General features: G+C 42.9%; 1 protein-coding gene across 6 annotated transcripts in view; it reads right to left on the bottom strand.

Moving 5' to 3' along the window:
• The window catches only part of trak1a (trafficking protein, kinesin binding 1a), a 239424-nt gene that overhangs the window by 135693 nt on the left and 86396 nt on the right, over positions 1-17335 (bottom strand). For 3 of the 6 annotated variants that reach the window (XM_041183850.1, XM_041183854.1, XM_041183857.1), the window contains exon 2: positions 14559-14643. The exons of 1 other annotated variant lie outside the window; for it this stretch is intronic. In XM_041183850.1, the coding sequence (XP_041039784.1) occupies positions 14559-14563 (5 nt within the window). In that variant the 5' untranslated portion in view covers positions 14564-14643. Of the gene's footprint in view, positions 1-10214; positions 10233-14558; positions 14647-17335 lie in introns of those variants that run through there. 2 more of the 6 variants (XM_041183851.1, XM_041183852.1) reach the window with 2 other exon arrangements.

The following is a 17335-nucleotide window of genomic DNA, read 5'->3' as shown; positions in this document are numbered from 1 at the left end:
GCACAACAAAGCAGCAGCTGCAGCCCAATCACTGTTACATAGGCAAACACGACAACCATTTTTGTACACTGCAAACTCCCCTTATGAAATAACAAGCAATTAATCCGCTTTTCGCGCCACTGTTCGGAACACTGCAGGAGGAGCAGGCCATTTGGCCCTTCAAGCTTGATCCACCATTCAATAAGATAATGGCTGATCTGGTCGTGGTCTCAGCTCCACTTTTCTGTCTGCCCTCCTTAACCCTCGACTCACCCTGCTTAACAAAAATCTGCCTAACTCTGCCCTGAATAAATTCAAAGGCCCAGCCTCCACTACTTTCTGGGGAAGAGAACTCCACACACCAACGACGCTTTGGGAGATAAAGCTTCTCCTCATCTCGGTCATAAGAGGGAGGCCCAACTATGTCCCCTAGTTTTAGTCTCCCCCCATAAGGGGAAACGTCCTCTGGGCATCCACCATCAAGCCCCTTCAGGATTCTTATATGCTTCCATAAGATCGCTCCTAAGATTCTTCTAAATTCCAAGGGGCATGGGCCCAACCTGCTCAACCTCTCTTCATAAGACAACCCCCTTCTCCCAAGAATGAGTCCAGTGAACTTGCCTGAACTGCTTCTAAAGGAATTATATCTTTTTTTTTAAGTAAGGAGACCAAAACTGTACAGAGTACTCCAGATGTGTTTGAGATGGAAATATTGGCCAGAACAACAACAAATTGCATTAATATAGCAACTTTAACATAGTAAAACACCCAAGGCACTTCACAGAAACGTTACCAAACAAGATTTGGCACCGAGCCCCATAAGGAGATGGTAGCCCAGATTTTTAGGACTAAAAACAAAAAACTGCGGATGCTGGAAATCCAAAACAAAAACAGAATTACCTGGAAAAACTCAGCAGGTCTGGCAGCATCGGCGGAGAAGAAAAGAGTTGACGTTTCGAGTCCTCATGACCCTTCGACAGAACTGTCATGAGGACTCAAAACATCAACTCTTTTCTTCTCCACCGATGCTGCCAGACCTGCTGAGTTTTTCCAGGTAATTCTGTTTTTGTTTCAGATTTTTAGGACGTTTTGCGAGTTTATCAGTTAGAGATTTCTTCTAATCTGGTATCCATTCCAAGGCAGCGCCCTTTACAGGGGATCTCAGGTATCTGTGAGCAGGGAAAAATTAGATCGAAATATCCTCACAGACATGCAAAATCCAAACATCGATTACTTTCGAATGATGTACCAAAAGCAAAATAAAGATTGTAAAATACAGGTGGAATTGAGGGCGAGATGCACAAGAGATGGGCAGAGAAAGAGAGCGAAAAGCTTGAGAAAATGAGATTCCACACTTGTAAAAATCACTTACTCCTCAATGCACCAAACCGAACTTGCGCAGCCACCTTTAGTGTGAAAGTAGTGAGAAAATACAGCAAGTTCACCGCATTAGTGATTTAAGTTCCATGTCCAACAGCAAGGATGGTGACAGTGCAACATCAAGAAGCGGCCATCTCTGACACCAACACCTAGATTTCCACGTTTAATTGCAAGTGCCGATAACCTTGTCATTATCATCACTACAGCAAAATTCAGGTCAACAGGGCAAAAACCTGGTTCCTGTTGGGCTTGAGGAGAATCTTAAAAGGAGGAAAAAGAGGCAGAGAGGCAAAGAAGTTTAGGGAGGGAACAGCCACCAATAGCGGAACAATTAAAATCACGGATGTGCAAGAGGCCAAAATTGGATGAGTGCACATGGGTCGTTGGGCTGGAGGGGGTTATAGAGGTTGGGTGGGGGGTGGGGAAGACCACGTGGCGATTTGGAAACCAAGGATGAGAATTTTAAAATTGAGGCCTTAGTCAACCGGAAGCCAAGTCAGAAAGCACCGGCAGAACTCCTTGAATGTTGCCATTTTAACTTCCACGGGGCACAGGTGATGGATAGAGATTTGGTTCATCGTCAAATCCGAGTCACAGTATCCCAAATAATCCAGCACTTCCTTGGCAACAGCCGGTGTTATGAAAATCCCTTAAAAGGTTGCCACTGGACAGTCTGTTTCAACCCACCTTAAAATAAGCTCATCTCTTACCACGTCAGCAATTGTAACAGCCATAAATAGCTATCTAATTATTCAAAGTGGTAATTAGTTCCCAAGTCATTGTTCACAGGTTCGACAAAAGACATGTAATTATAACAGAAGGCATCTCTTGCCAAACATGTAACCAAAGGGAGTCGAAAAAATGTTTTAAAAATAAAAGGAGTTGAGATGTATTCTTCTGTGTCGGGTGTCATCTTGTTTGACAACGTTTCTGCAAAGTGCCTCGGACGTTTTACTACGTTCAAGTTGCTATATAAATGCAATTTGTTGTTGTTGGTGGTGTTGTTGAGTCTGTCACTCACAAGAAGAGCCAACAATGGAATCTGGCATGATGGCATAATTCATTGCATCAGTCATAAGACAGAAACTCTAGCAACAGATATTTAAGAGTGTAAGAGGCAAGTCAGCTGAGGAGAGGAATTGTTGGAAGTGGAAATGCAAAATTGTTCTTATTGACCGGCCTGTGCAAAAGGTGGGAACTGAACTGAAAAACAAAATGTATTTACCAGCTTCCAAATAATAAGTACGTGCTTGCAGCAGCTCCAATCTCTGATGATTTTTATTGCTGTATCCAATTGTTGGTAGCTTTCTTTTAAAAAAAAAACAGCCTGTTTACTTTATTAACAGGCACAAGCAGTTCTCTCTGGTACTTCAGCCAAGCGGACACTGTGCGTGCAAGTCTGAACAATTGAAATAGCCTGCGCATTGTGTGATACTTCATAGCACAGCTCAGCCCAAATCTTCACCCAGCAGCACAGACATACTTGCCAGTAGGAATCATTGGAGAGAGAGTCAAAACACTGGGCTTTTTTTTTTTAAATTCTTAAGTAGTCCACATGGATACTGCAACTTCCTTGGTTCAGACCAATTCACCTCAGGCTAGAGATGAACGGCAAACGTTTAGCAAACACTGTTCCTAATGATCATTTCCCAGTCTAAATTTAAATACAAATTTAAGCCTTCAGCTAGGACAACCACTGGCAGTGCTATTAAACTTAAGGGTTTGGGTTGGAAAGACCATGGTTTCTTTTAAGAGCAGAGCACACAAACATTTGAAGTAGTGACAGATGCGGGCTTATCGGAAAAGAGAAGGACAATGGGGGAGAGAATGGGATTAAAATTCTCTAGCCAAGAGCCAACACAAACACAACAGACTGCCAAATAACCACTTTCAATTCTGACTTTGAAAGACATCTTTAGAAAGCAACAACAGTTTCTGCTCTACACCGCACTCCATTTTAATGATAGCACTTCCAAAATTAATAAGATTTGTGCTCTTATGCTCATATTGTCAAGATATTTACGGTAGTTGTTAAAAAAGTCCAGTCAACTAAGTGAATTTTTGAAATTCACAAAGTGTACGTCAAAGACATTTTGCCAGTAGTAGATTTTGCTTTTCAACATTTCCTCTTCACAATTCTGGCTTGCAGTTATCAACCTGCTAAAGTGATTTCTCATCAATGCACTCCTTACAATAAGACAGTTGAGTCAATAGAAACACCATGTGGAAGCTTTCTAATCCATGCTGAATATTACAGGCCAGCATTGTCCATGTGGTGAAGAGCTGAACATCACAAGAAAGTTCCTGTTTCGATCCACTATATTGGCTGAGCTCAGCTAAGAGACAGCTTCCCACTGCTAGGCGGTGGTGATAAAACTGGTCTTCAGAGATCATGTAAAACGGGCTACGAAGACTCAGCAGCTTGTTTTACTCTCCATTTACCTTCAATGGAAAAGATAGCCGGTGGGGTGTAAACAGATTGCCCATTTTTCTCAATTGCTGGACTGTTGCAGAACAATTTTGCTCCTCTAATTGCAACCTGGTGACCCCTATAGGAAATGCAGCTGTGATATGTTTGGATATAGCTGATGCTCACTGGCCAAGCTCACACATCAAAATTGGCTACTTGGGCAAGGTACCCAAAGTCACCCTAAAAAGCCCACGATTCAAGAGAGCAGGAGAATCCATGAAGACTCAGTCAGACAACTGTTCTCAACTCAAAACAGTTCGATTCTGACCTATAATACACTGCATTACTATCTGGGGACACTTGTAACTGCACTGTGTGGTATCAGCATATTAAAGTGACAACTTCAGTTATGGCTCAAATATTGTTAGCATCATCATATAGCACAATTTCACCCAATACACTTAAACCCCATTAGACAAAATGTTCCATTGCCTGAGTTCACAAGATGTCCGTGATGTTAAACTGGCAGCTTTTGCTGCCCTATGGCATTGCTGGAAAGGATGTATTTTTTAAACCCATTCTAGATGGCAAATGTTCTGTCATCCAGAGCTTGTACAGCAGCTAATTTCAACTGGGTTAGCAGTCCAAACGCTGTTGGCATTTGTTACTGCGCTCTGCGATTGAATCATGAGCTCATGTTACTGGTTCTCTCATTCCTCAAATTGAACACTGGCAATTCATCTTCAAACATAATCTCCTGTTGAAGTACGCAAGAGATGCCTTCTGTTTTGGTAAGCATTCCCACTCAGGCCCCAATCCCAATGGGGGAGCAGGGGGTGTCACCTGACCTGAATGTTTTATTAACAGTGCCAAAAGTTGTAGTAGTTGGCTGTTCCGTCATTCTCACTGTTTTCAAATCTAGCCACCCGAGGGAAATTTAATGTGGGTTCACAAGTAATGTTTTGAACTTCAATCCACGAGAAGTTCTATTGAGGTGCCCCCACTTTCTAACTACAGTATCTCAGTATCTGAAGGTGGTCATTCAGCCCATCGAGTCTGCACTGGCTGTCTGAAAGAGCATTCCACCTGGTCCCACTCCCCTGCCTTATCCCCGTAATCTTGCACACACACACTTTTCAGGTAGCAATCCAATTCCCTTTTGAATGCCTTGACCAAACTGCATAGCTCTAAGTCACAAGGCTTGCTTTGCTCAGATCATACGCTTTGTTTTCCCATTGCATCGTGCATTAACATTGGAGCTTCCACAGCTCGATGTTCGAATCCATTTTCCGATCTTGCTTTATGCAGCATTCCAGCACACACAAGTATAAGTCACAGAAGTTTAGTTGCATCAGACAAGGTGGCTGATGACAACACAGCCTGAATCATGTCAAGGAAGGAATGACGCCTTTTCCAAACAGATCGGTTGCAATTTGCCGGCATGTATCACTGAGATAATTATAGGACTTCTGTGGTTTTCGCAAATGTTACAGCAGGAATCACAAGTTCGCACAAGGTCACCCAGTTTGTTTACTCAATCTTGATCACAAAAGGACAGACAAACAGGCTCATTTCTATCTCTCGATATTTAGGATTCTTGTGTGGCTGATACGTAATTCACCAAAGGTCCCTCAATACTTGGACTTAACTGAGAAGTGCCAGGAATAAGGGAAATTTAGGGACAATATAATAAAGTAATATAAATAATCCAAAAAGTAGAATAAAGTTAACGTAAGAGAAGTAGAGTTAAGACATGGTAAGGCAGCTCAGCCAAGTGAATCGTGTCTTGTAATATGTGCGAAGTGCTGACCACACGTGCAGGAAGTGCTGTCAACTGCAGAAACTTGAGCTCCGGGTTTCAGAGATCGAGCAGCAGCTGGAGTCACTGTGGCGCATCCACGGGGCTGAAAGCTACGTGGAGAGCATGTTCAGAGAGGCGGTCACACCACAGCTTGAGGGCCAGGAGACGGAGGGAATTGGTGACCACCAGGCAGTCCAAGAGAAATAGGCAGGTAGCGCAGGAGTCCCCTGGAGTCCCACTCACAAATTGGTTTTGTGTTTTGGAAGCTGGTGAGGGCGTTGGCTTCCCAAGAGGAGTGCAGTCACAACCAAGTTTGTGGCACCACAAGCAGCTCAGCTGTACAGGAGGGGAGGAAGAAGAAAGACAAGCTATGGTGATAGGGGATTCATTGGTCATGGGAACAGACAGGTGTTTCTGTAGCTGTAGACGTGATTCCAGGATGGTATGTTGCCTCCCTAGAGCCAGGGTCAAGGATGTCACGCAGCAGCAGGACATTCTTCTGGGGGAGGGTGGTCAGCCAGTGGTTGTAGTCCACATTGGCACCAATGACTTAGGTAAGAAGGGGGATGTGGTCCTGCAATGAGCGAGCAGGACCTCAAATGTAGTAATCTCTGGACTACTCCCAGTGCTACGTGCCAGAGAGTACAGAAAGAGGAGGATAAGGCAGATGAATGCGTGGCTGAAAAGATGGTGTAGGAGGGAGGGCTTTAGATTCCTGGGACAGGTTACGGGGGAAATGGCACCTGTACAAGCTGGACAGGTTGCACCTGAACAGAGCTGGGTCCAAGTTCCTTGCTAGTGCTTTTGGGAGGGCTTTAAACTAACTCGGCAGGGGCGTGGGAACCAAGAGAAAATATTAGAGGAATACCAGGGTGCACAAAATACTGGGAGGGACAGGTAGCAATAGTATAGAGAATAGTAAGTTAATAGGTAAAGCCAGGACAAGGGAGAAAGTAAGAAAATCCAAATCAGGGTTACCATGCATGGATGTGAATGCATGGAGTATAATAAGTAAGATTAGGGAGTTACTGGCGCAGATTGCCATGTAGAAATATGATGCTGTGGTGATAAAAAGAGAGACTTGACTCAAGGAAGGGCAGAACTGGGTGTTAAATATTCGCAGGTACAAGGAGTTCAGAAGAGATGGGAAAGGAGGAGGGGTGGCGGTGTTGGTTAGGGAGAGCATTTCAGTTCTGGAGAAAAAGGATGTTCCAGAGGGTTCAAGGACAGAATCAATTTGGCTAGAGCTAAGGAACAAAAAGGATACAATTACATTGCTCGGTGTAGTCTATAAACCGCCAAATAGTGAGAAGGACGTAGAAGAATAAATCTGCAGGGAAATTACAGAGAGATGCAAGCATCATAGAGTAGTTATAATGGGGGACTTTAATTACCTGAATATTGACTGGGACAGGGGTAGTGTAAAGGGCAGAGGGGGGCAAAAGTTCCTAAATTGTGGTTAGGAGAATTTTCTACAGCAGTATATGTCCAGTCCATCAAGAAAAGATACACGGTTAGTCCTAGTTCTTGGAAATGAGGTGGGCCAAGTTGATCAAGTGTCAGTGGGGGAACATTTAGGAGGCAGTGATCATTGTATTGTATGTTTTAGGATGATGATAGAAAAGGACAATAGGCAATCCAGAGTAAGAATAATTAACTGGGTGAGACCCAACTTCGATGGGGCAGGAACGGAGCTGGGCCAGATAGACGAAAGATTGGCAGGAAAAACTGTAGCTGAACAATGGGCTACCTTCAAAAAAACTGGTTTGGGCACAGTCAAGGTATATTTCATCGAAAGGGAAAGGTAGGGCAAACAAATCCAGAGCTCCCTGGATGAAAAAGGAGATAGAAATTAAGATAAAGGAGAAAAGGTGTGCCTATGACAGGTGGAATACAGAAGGTTCAGAGGGGAGGTGAAAAAACATATTAGAGAAGCAAAGGGGAATTATGAGAAAAGACTAGCAGCTAAGATAAAGGGGAATCCCAAAGTCTTCTTTAAACATATAAATAGTAAAAGGCTGGTAAGAGGAGTAGGGCCAATTAGGAACCTAAAAGGGAATTTACACATGGACGAAGGGGCCATGGTGGAGGTATTAAATGAATACTTTGCATCTGTCTTTACCAAAGAGGTAGATGCTACCCAGGCCATGATGACAGACAAGCAAACTCTGTCACTAGAAGGGTTCAAAATTGACAAGGAGGAAGTGTTGAATAGACTGTCGGTACTTAAGGTTGACAAGGCACCGGGACCAGATGTGATGCATCCAAGGATGTTGAAGGAAGTAAGAGTAGAAATTGCAGCGGCACTGGCTATAACCTTCAGTCTTCCCTAGACCCAGGGGAGGTGCCAGAGGACTGGAGAATTGTAAACATTACGCCCTTGTTCACCAATGTTTGAAAGGATAAGCCCAGCAATTACAGACCAGTCAGTTTAACTTCAATGGTGGGCAAGATTTCTAGAAACAATTATTCAGGATAGAATCAATAGGCACATGGAAAAATGTGGATTGATTAGGAAGATCCAGCATGAATTTCTAAAGGGAAAATCGTGTTTAACTAACTTGGGAGTTTTTTGAAGAGATAACAGAAAAGGTCGATGAGGGTAATGCTGTTGATGTGGTGTATATGGACTTTCAAAAGGCATTTGACAGTGTCACACAACAGACTTGAGAGAAAAGTTATTGCTTATGGAATAAAAGGGACAGGAGCAATGTGGATACAAAATTGGCTGAAAAATAGGAAGCAGAGAGTTAATGGATATTTTTCGGGCTGGAGGAAGGTCTGTAGTGCAGCTCACCAGGGGTTGGTATTGGGACCCTTACTTTTCCTGATATATATCAATGATCTAGATCTTGGTGTGCAGGGGACAATTTCAAAGTTTGCAGATGATACGAAGCTTGGGAGTGTTGTGAACTGCAAGGATCACGGTGTAGAACTTCAGTAGGACATAGATAAGTTGGTGGAGTGGGCAGATAGATGGCAGATGAAGTTCAATGCGGAGAAGTGTGAGGTGATATATTTTGGTAGGAAGAACATGGACAGACAATGGAAAATAAGGGGTGAAATTTTGAAGGGGGTGCAAGAGCAGAAAGACTTGGGTGTATATATCATTGAAGGTAGCAGGACAGGTGAAGAGAGCAGTTAGTAAAGCATATAGTATCCTGGGCTTTATTAAAAAGGGCAGAGAGCAGAAGAGCAAGGAGATTATGCTGAATTTATATAAGATACTTGTTAGACCTCAGCTGTAATAGTGTGTATAGTTTTGGTTACACATTATAGGAAGGATATGAACACATTGGAGAGAGTGCAGAAGAGGTTTCCAAGAATGGTTCCAGGGATGGGAAACTTCAGCTATGAGGATAGATTGGAGAGGTTGGGACTGTTCTTCTTTGAGAGAAGGTGGCTAAGAGGAGGTTTGATATAGATGTTCAAAATCATGAGGGGGCTGGGCAGAGGAGATAGGGAGACACTGTTCCCACTTATAAAAGGATCGAGAATGAGGGGACACACATTTAAAGTGATTTGCAAAAGAAGTAAATGTGACAGGAGAAAAAAAAACTTTTTCACACAGCGAGTAGTTAGGGTCTGGAATGCACTGCCTGGAAGTGTGGTGGAGGCAGGTTCAATCGAGGCATTCCAGGGGACATTAGATGATTATTGTAATAGAAACAATGTGCAATGGTACAGGGAAAAGGCAGGGCAATGGCACTAGGTCACAATGCTCATTTGGAGAGCCGGTGCAGACATGATGGGCCAAACGGCCGCCTTTTGTGCCATTAAAATTTTGTGATTCTGTGATCTCAAGGAATACAAAATGGTCAATCTCTTGGCAATTAGCAGCAATCCCTGAAGAATAACATTTCTTGAAACCGCTGAGCGCCTTCTTGCAAGTCTGTTGACGATTTTCCATTTGAATATCATCCAGAGAGAAGAAACCATTGTGATATATTGCCTTTGCAAATGAAATTACAATCCCCCCCCCCAACCCAATTGAGAGCAAATTTTATTCATCCAAAATACATCCGAACATTTCATCAACTGCAAATAGTAGATGAATACCTCAGCATACATGGATGATTTGGCAAGTTTGATTCAAATGTAAGCATATTATTTTGGCCCATCATTCTACTGGATCATCTGCCTACTCCATTACATTCAGCAGTACAAATATATATTGCACAATCAGGAGAATGCTGAGTTAGGTGTCCTATAAAGTGTACAGTGTTCTATTTTCTCCAACCTTTGAAATGGTGCCAAAAGTAGTTCATCTTATTTCTTGCCAACTTTAGGAGTTAGGCTGGGGCCTTCAATTGCTGGTTATGCCTTGGACTGACTTGAGTCACACCCTGGTTGTGCGTAAGCTTTTTATTTCTTTGTATATAAAAATTGAGTCAGGAGCCAGGTTAACATTAGTACCAAGAGCAGCTTTAAATTCTATTGGGATCAATAAGCAATAAGTTCACGGGCCACAGCTTTTCTTTACCAAGTGCTGACACCGTCTAGGAGAAGCTTCAAGTTCTTCAGATTTTTCTCCCACGACAGAGTTGTATCTGCAATTATTTTCTAAGGTGCCTTCCAACTAATAGTTACAACATATTGGCTCTCAAACTAAGCATTGCTATATTGAATGCTTAATTGACCTACCACATTGCATGCAAGCCTTTGGATCCTTTTGTTTAAGAGCCCGTGACTTTGTTCTTGACTTCACTTTGGGGAGGTTCCTTTATCCCCCTCACCTCACCCAATTTTTGCACAGCACCATATTTGATCCCATAGATTCTGTTGAGGGCCAACAGACTGCTTTAACTATTTCGCTTGATTAACATCTTTCTCATACATAATGTTGGGTCCATTTGAAGCATCTTAGGAAGTTCTGTATCCTAATGACAGAAAAAATTCCACAAGGCACACAGGGAAGCAATTATATCAACCAGTTGGCTCATGGTCATGTGCCACAAAATTATTCAAACGTTTCTCAATATTTTTTCCCCATATTCTCCTCAGCAGATGAGTGAAAAAGTGTCATTGCACACCCAATATGTTGATGTACTTAATTTTAGTTCCCTTCTGTTTGAATCTTTTAAAGCTTATTAATCCCGATGGCCGCTTGCTTGGGTTTGTGCCAACATTTTCTGTTAATCTACCAGTAATTGAACGACACTATCATTAAGTAATTAACATAGGTCCTGAAGATGCTGTTCTTCTTGGTAATACCGTAGGGGTTCCTCCTCCCTGATCAAAATCAATGCAATCTTCTGCAATGTGTTCACACGTCTGCTTCACACAAATTTTCCAGAAAATTTATTCATCTTGCACATACAGGCACTCTGGTTTTGCTTCATTTATGTGGATGAAGAGTTTAGGTGAGTATTTGTACAGATTTCACTTCTGAAGCCGTGTGTAAAAGAAAAACTCCAGCGGGCAGCGGTTCATCAGTTAAAGAAGAGTCTTACTTAACAGCTTCCAAACACAATATACAAACAATTCCTCTTCTCGAGTTTAAAGCAAAGGCTGGATTTAATGCCTGCCTCTAATGCAGGTTTGAACAAAGAAAAGTACAGCACAGGAACAGGCCCTTCGGCCCTCCAAGCCTGCGCCGATCATATTGCCTGTGCCGATCATATTGCCTGTCAAACTAAAACATTTCACACTTCCAGGGTCCGTATCCCTCTATTCCCATCCTATTCATGTATTTGTCAAGCTGCCTCTTAAACTCCACTATCGTACCTGCTTCCACCACCTCCTCTGGCAGCCAATTCCAGACACTCACTACCCTCTGCGTAAAAAACTTGCCCCGCACATCTCCTCTAAAGTTTTCTCCTCTCATCTTAAATCTATGTCCCCTAGTAATTGACTCATCCACCCTGAGAAAAAGCTTCTATCGACTCTGTCCATGCCACTCATAATTTTGTAAACTTCTATCAAGTCGCCCCTCAATCTCCGTCGCTCTAGTGAGAACAATCCGAGTTTCTCCAACCTCTCCTCATAGCTAATAACCTCCAGACCAGGCAGCATCCTGGTAAACCTCCTCTGCGCCCTCTCCAACACCTCCATATCCTTCTGGTAATGTGGTGACCAGAATTGCACGCAATATTCCAAGTGTGGCCTAACCAAGGTTCTATACAGCTGCAGCATGACTTCCCAGCTGTTACACTCAATACCCCTGCCAATGAAGGCAAGCATGCCATATGCCTTCCTGACTACCTTATCCACCTGTGTTGCCACTTTCAGTGACCTGTGGACCTGTACACCCAATCCCTCTGCCCGTCGATGCACTTAAGGGTTCTGCCATTTACTGTATAATTCTTAACGGTATTAGACCTTCCAAAATGCATTACCTCGTATTTGTCCGGATTAAACTCCATCTGCCATTTCTCCACCCAAGTCTCCAACCGATCTATATCCTGTTGTATCCTTTGACAATCCTCTTCACTATCTGCAACTCCTCCAACCTTAGTGTCGTCTGCAAACTTACTAATTAGCCCAGTTACATTTTCCTCCAAATCATTTATGTATACTACAAACAGCAAAGGTTCCAGCACTGATCCCTGCAGAACTCCACTAGTCACAGCTCTCCATTCAGAAAAGCACCCTTCCACTGCTACCCTCTGTCTTCTATGACCAAGCCAATTCTGTATCCATCTTGCCAGCTCATCTCTGATCCCATGCGACTTTACCTTCTGTACCAGTCTGCCATGAGGGACCTTGTCAAAGGCTTTACTGAAATCCATGTAGATAACATCCACTGCCCTTCCATCGTCGATCATCTTTGTTACTTCCTTGAAAAACTCGATCAAGTTAGTGAGACACAACCTCCCCTTGACAAAACCATGCTGCCTCTCACTAATACGCCCATTTGCTTCCAAATGGTAGTAAATCCTGTCACGAAGAATCTTCTCCAATAATTTCCCTACCACTGACGTAAGGCTCACCGGCCTGTAATTTCCTAGATTATCCCTGCTACCCTTCTTAAACAATGGAACAACATTGGCCATTCTCCAGTCCTCTGGGACCTCACCCGTAGCCAGTGAGGATACAAAGATTTCTGTCAAGGCCCCAGCAATCTCCTCCCTTGCATCCCTCAGTACTCTGGGGTAGATCCCATCTGGCCCTGGGGACTTATCCACCTTAATATTCTTCAAGACGCCTAATACCTCCTCCTTTTTGATCTCAACATGATCCAGGCTATCTTCACACTCTTCCCTAGACAAATCTACCGCTAAGTCCTTCTCTTTGGTGAATACTGATGAGAAGTACTCATTTAGTATCTCTCCCAATTCTTCTGGCTCCACACACAGATTCCCACCTCTGTCCCTGAATGGACCTATCCTTTCCCTGGCTACCCTCTTGCTTTTTACATATGTATAAAAGGCCTTGGGATTTTCCTTAATCCTGGTTGCCAGTGACTTTTCATGACCCCTTTTAGCCCTCCTGACTCCTTCCTTAAGTTTCTTCCTACTTTCTTTGTATTCTCCACGGGCTTCATCTGTTCCCAGCCTTCTAGTCCTTACGAATGTTTCCCTTTTCTTTTTGAGAGTGGTCTATTTAATTAGGTGGGAAAGTGGTGGATGAGGACCCCCGTTACCTTCCCTCCTACACGTTAGTTAATTATGTGGTGGCAAGGCCCATGGATGGCTTTGCCACACTGCCATCAATCAAGGACCTTCAATGAGTAATTAATACCTACTTGAAGGCCTCATTCTGCTGCCGCTAATATTCACCTGATGGTGAGATGTGGTGCGGGGTGGCGGGGGGGGGGGGGCCTCACCATGCAGTGAGCACAAGCAAACCCATGCGGGGTTGCTTTCGGGCTCCAGGGAGGGGCCTTTTCGTTCAGTGGCTGATCAAAGGACCCGAAATTGGGAAATGATAGCCACACCCCTGCTCTTACTGCTGAACCTTCTCACCCTACACCCTACCTCCCGTGACCCCCGCCATCACAATTCCAGGCCTTGGACAGATGTCAGGCCAGCAGCAGCAGCTATCATTTCCCTAGTGGTGCTGCCATTCAATCGAGCTGGCTGCTTATGATTGGCTGACAATTGTCAGTGGGTGGGACATTGCCTCCCCCATCTACCCAAGTCTTTGATCCCAGAGAAGGCCCACCACCATGTCCTTGTGTGGCAGACATTTAATGCTGTGGGCCTTCCTCAAGGGCTCTTGCCTGCTCTCCAGCCAGGGGGCAATACCCCCTCTGCCACCATTAAATCCAGTCCATGATTATTTATTAAAGTAGCAAGTTACCAATTTGGGAGGGGAGAAAATTGGCATAGGGGTGGGGGAGAAAGATAATTAATAGAAAATAAATGTGGCAAGGAAGTGGCACGTCTAATGGGGGCCTCGTTGATAGTATATCAATTTAACAACTAAATTTCCTGCCAATCTCATTCACATATATAAAACATAGAATTCAGTGTAAACAAACAGTTGGGGATCTACATAGCAATCAGAATTTTTTTAAAAATCATGGCTTCAATGCCTTAAGTGCGGTGCGTGTTAATTTCTTCCAACTTCACTGGGTCAAAACTGATATAAATTAAGCCCAGAGTTAAAATTATCCTTAGTGAGGCATGCACTTCATAGTCCATCTCTTTGAACATACTTTTATGGCTTCAACATGAGTTACTTTACTCAAGTGTTAGGTAGGTCAGGCTCTCCAAACACAAGCACATGTTAGGAAGGTCAAAAAATAAACGGCCAAGTGAGTTTTATGGTTGGATCATGTTAAGTGCACACTAACCATCGTATTTATTTCAAATCCCAGTACAAAACCTGTGGTGTGACCGCATGAAAATCTCACATGCTTGTAATTATACTTAGGCAAAACCCAGTAACCAGCATTGAATTAGGATTCTTCAAACAAGCAAAGCACAAGGTTGCACCCACAACATAAAAAGGATGGCGACTTGCTGGTTTAATCAGATACCTATGCTTCCTGCTCCACAACCCATATGCAGGACATGCATGCCAAATAAGAGGTCAACTCACAGCATTACGTGTAAAAACTTGTATCCTGCACGGGTCACCAGCCGAGCTACATGACCTTGTGCTGCTTGTGGTCTGTGTTACGGCCCTGCTGAAAGAAAAAGTGTTTCAGTCCCAACATGGTTAGTAATGAATGAAGCAGCCGACAGGGCTTCACTCATTACTGACAGATATGGTACGAAAGAGTCACAAATATTCTTATTTTTAAACCACTACCTAACCGAGGGCTAATGTTTGACATAAAACACCCACATATTAGACTGTCAATTTATCAAAGAGCATATACAATGGCCAAGATGTTTCATGAACGAGGATAAGGGGGAGAATTTGAACAACCATTCTTCACAGATGAAAATATAAATAGGTACCATACATGCACTGTAACGCATGGCATTCATAATTATTATATCATGGGGTGCTAAAAATGGTTTAAGCTACTTTGCTATTTTGAACTTCAAGACATGATTCCAGCTGATGTTCACACTGGACAAGTCAGATCCCGGAATGAAACCTGGCTTGATAGATCTGAACTTTAAGTAATTATGGAGGAAAGTTAATGGACGAAGTCACGGGAGTCTGCTGATGAACTTTTAACACAAAGAATAAAATATTTAATAAAACAAGAAAAATGAAATATATTACACCAGACAAAAAGGTTGGAAAGATATCAATACAAAGACAAGGTGATGATTCAGTTTCCCAATATTCCTTTATCCAGCAATTTCCTAACAAAAATATAAGCCAGTAAAGAGTTATCTGAGCTTGACACACAGGCTCCTTGCTTGGGATTGGCACAGGTGCAAATGGTTTTCTTCTGGTGAATTCTTAAGCATTCACTTGACACTTCTCACCCAGCTCTTCTCTCCCCCCCACCCAGAGACATCCAAAACTGCACTTTAAACTCACTATTGTTTCAACTGCAGAGCAAACACGACACACATACTGAACTCTTCCCTTTGTGTTACTTGACCACTGTTGCTTGGCAGCAGCCCAGTTTTTTCTACTTAAGTGATTTGGGGGAAGAAAACACAAGCTTCTAACTTCAGGGATTTCACCTAGACTTCTAAGCACCAAAGCTCATTAACAACAAAAGATGAAACTGAAACCATTTTACCTTTCTTAACATACAAATATAGATATATTCCAATTTCAAAATTATACATTGTTCCTAACAGTAGAAATGCAACTGTTAACCATGCCCTAATGACAACTGTTCAACATCACATAATCAAAGATGGTGTGACCAATGAGGCCACTTGCAAATCCACCAATAAATCATTGCATGTGATATCTAAAAAAAACAAGGTCCAACATGAACAATGGACAAAAACAGTGTGGTTTTTTTGCATGCACATTTCAGTAATCAAAAATGTTTATTGCAGTCAAGTAGTGCTGTCTATAGAACTATCAAACATTTTAAAAATATATTTTGTTTTGATGTGTGTATAAAAATATATGTATGTAAAGGATGTGGTGGGGGTGGGGCCCGCTGGCTAGGCCAGCATTTATTGCCCATTCCCAATTGCCCTCGAGGTGGTGGTGGTGAGCCGCCTTCTTGAACTGCTGCAGCCCTGTGGTGTAGGCACACCCACGGTGGTGTTAGGAAGGGAGTTCCAGGACTTTGACCCATCTTGTCTCACTTCAGAAATAAAAACCTATTCGCTAGTTTGATAACATGCTCCTAAAAGGCTACTGGTGAGAAATTTAACCTCGTCCCCCTTTTCCTTACAATGATAGAACGACTGGTGGATCTGATCAACAAGGAAGACAGAGTCAAGCAATGATATCCAAGGAAATCTACTTGTACAGCAAGTTTCTTGTTTTTACTAGGGCTCAAGGATCAGTAAGGGAAGGAGGAACTTAAAAACAATTAAAATCACCAGGGCAAGGGTACTAAGAAAATTATTAGAACTAAAGGCTAGCAAGACCCCAGGTCCTGATGGGCTTCATCCTAGGGTCTTAAAAGAAATGGCTACTGAGATAGTAGATGCATTGGTTTTCATTTTCCAAAATTCCCTAGATTCTGGAAAGGTCCCACCAGATTGGAAGATAACAAACGTTACTCCTGTTCAAGAAATGGGAGACAGAAAGCAGGAAACTACAGACTAGTTAGCCAGTCAGGGGAACCTTTGGAACCTATTGTTAAGGAGGTTATACCAGGGCATTTAGAAACTCAAAGAAATCAGGCAGATTCAACATAGTTTTGTGAAAGAGAAATCGTGTTTGACTAATTTATTCAAGTTCTTTGAGAAAGTAATAAGCAATGCAGATAAAAGGGGAACCCGTGGATGTGGTCTACTTGGATTTCCAGAAGGCATCTGACAAGGTGCCACATCATACAAAATAAGAGCTCTCGGTGTAAGGGACAACATATTAGCATAGGCAGAGAATTGGTTAGCTAAGCAGAGAGTGGGGATAAATGAGTCATTTTCAAGTTAGCAAGATGCAACTAGTGGAGTGCCACATGGACCAGTGCTGGGACCTCATCTATGTACAATCTATATCAATGGCTTGGAGGAAGGGACCAAAGCTGCTAAATTTGCTGATGACACAAAAGTAAGAGGGAGAGTAAGTTGTAAAGAGGACAGAAGGAGTCTGCAAAGAGGCAGATAGGTTAAGTGAGTGGGCAAAAACTTGGCAGATGGAATATAATGTGGGAAAATGTGGGAATTTGTCCACTTTGGCAGGAAGAATAGAAAAGCAGCACGTTATTTAGTTGGAGAGGCGCTGCGGAACTCTGCGGTACAGAGGGATCTGGGTGTCCTGGTACATGAATCAGA

Source organism: Carcharodon carcharias, chromosome 3 (genome assembly GCF_017639515.1).
Source record: "Carcharodon carcharias isolate sCarCar2 chromosome 3, sCarCar2.pri, whole genome shotgun sequence".
In the NCBI taxonomy this organism is placed as follows: Eukaryota; Metazoa; Chordata; class Chondrichthyes; order Lamniformes; family Lamnidae; genus Carcharodon; species Carcharodon carcharias.
Note: the sequence above shows the minus strand (reverse complement) of the source record. Positions and strands in the feature narration are given on the sequence as shown.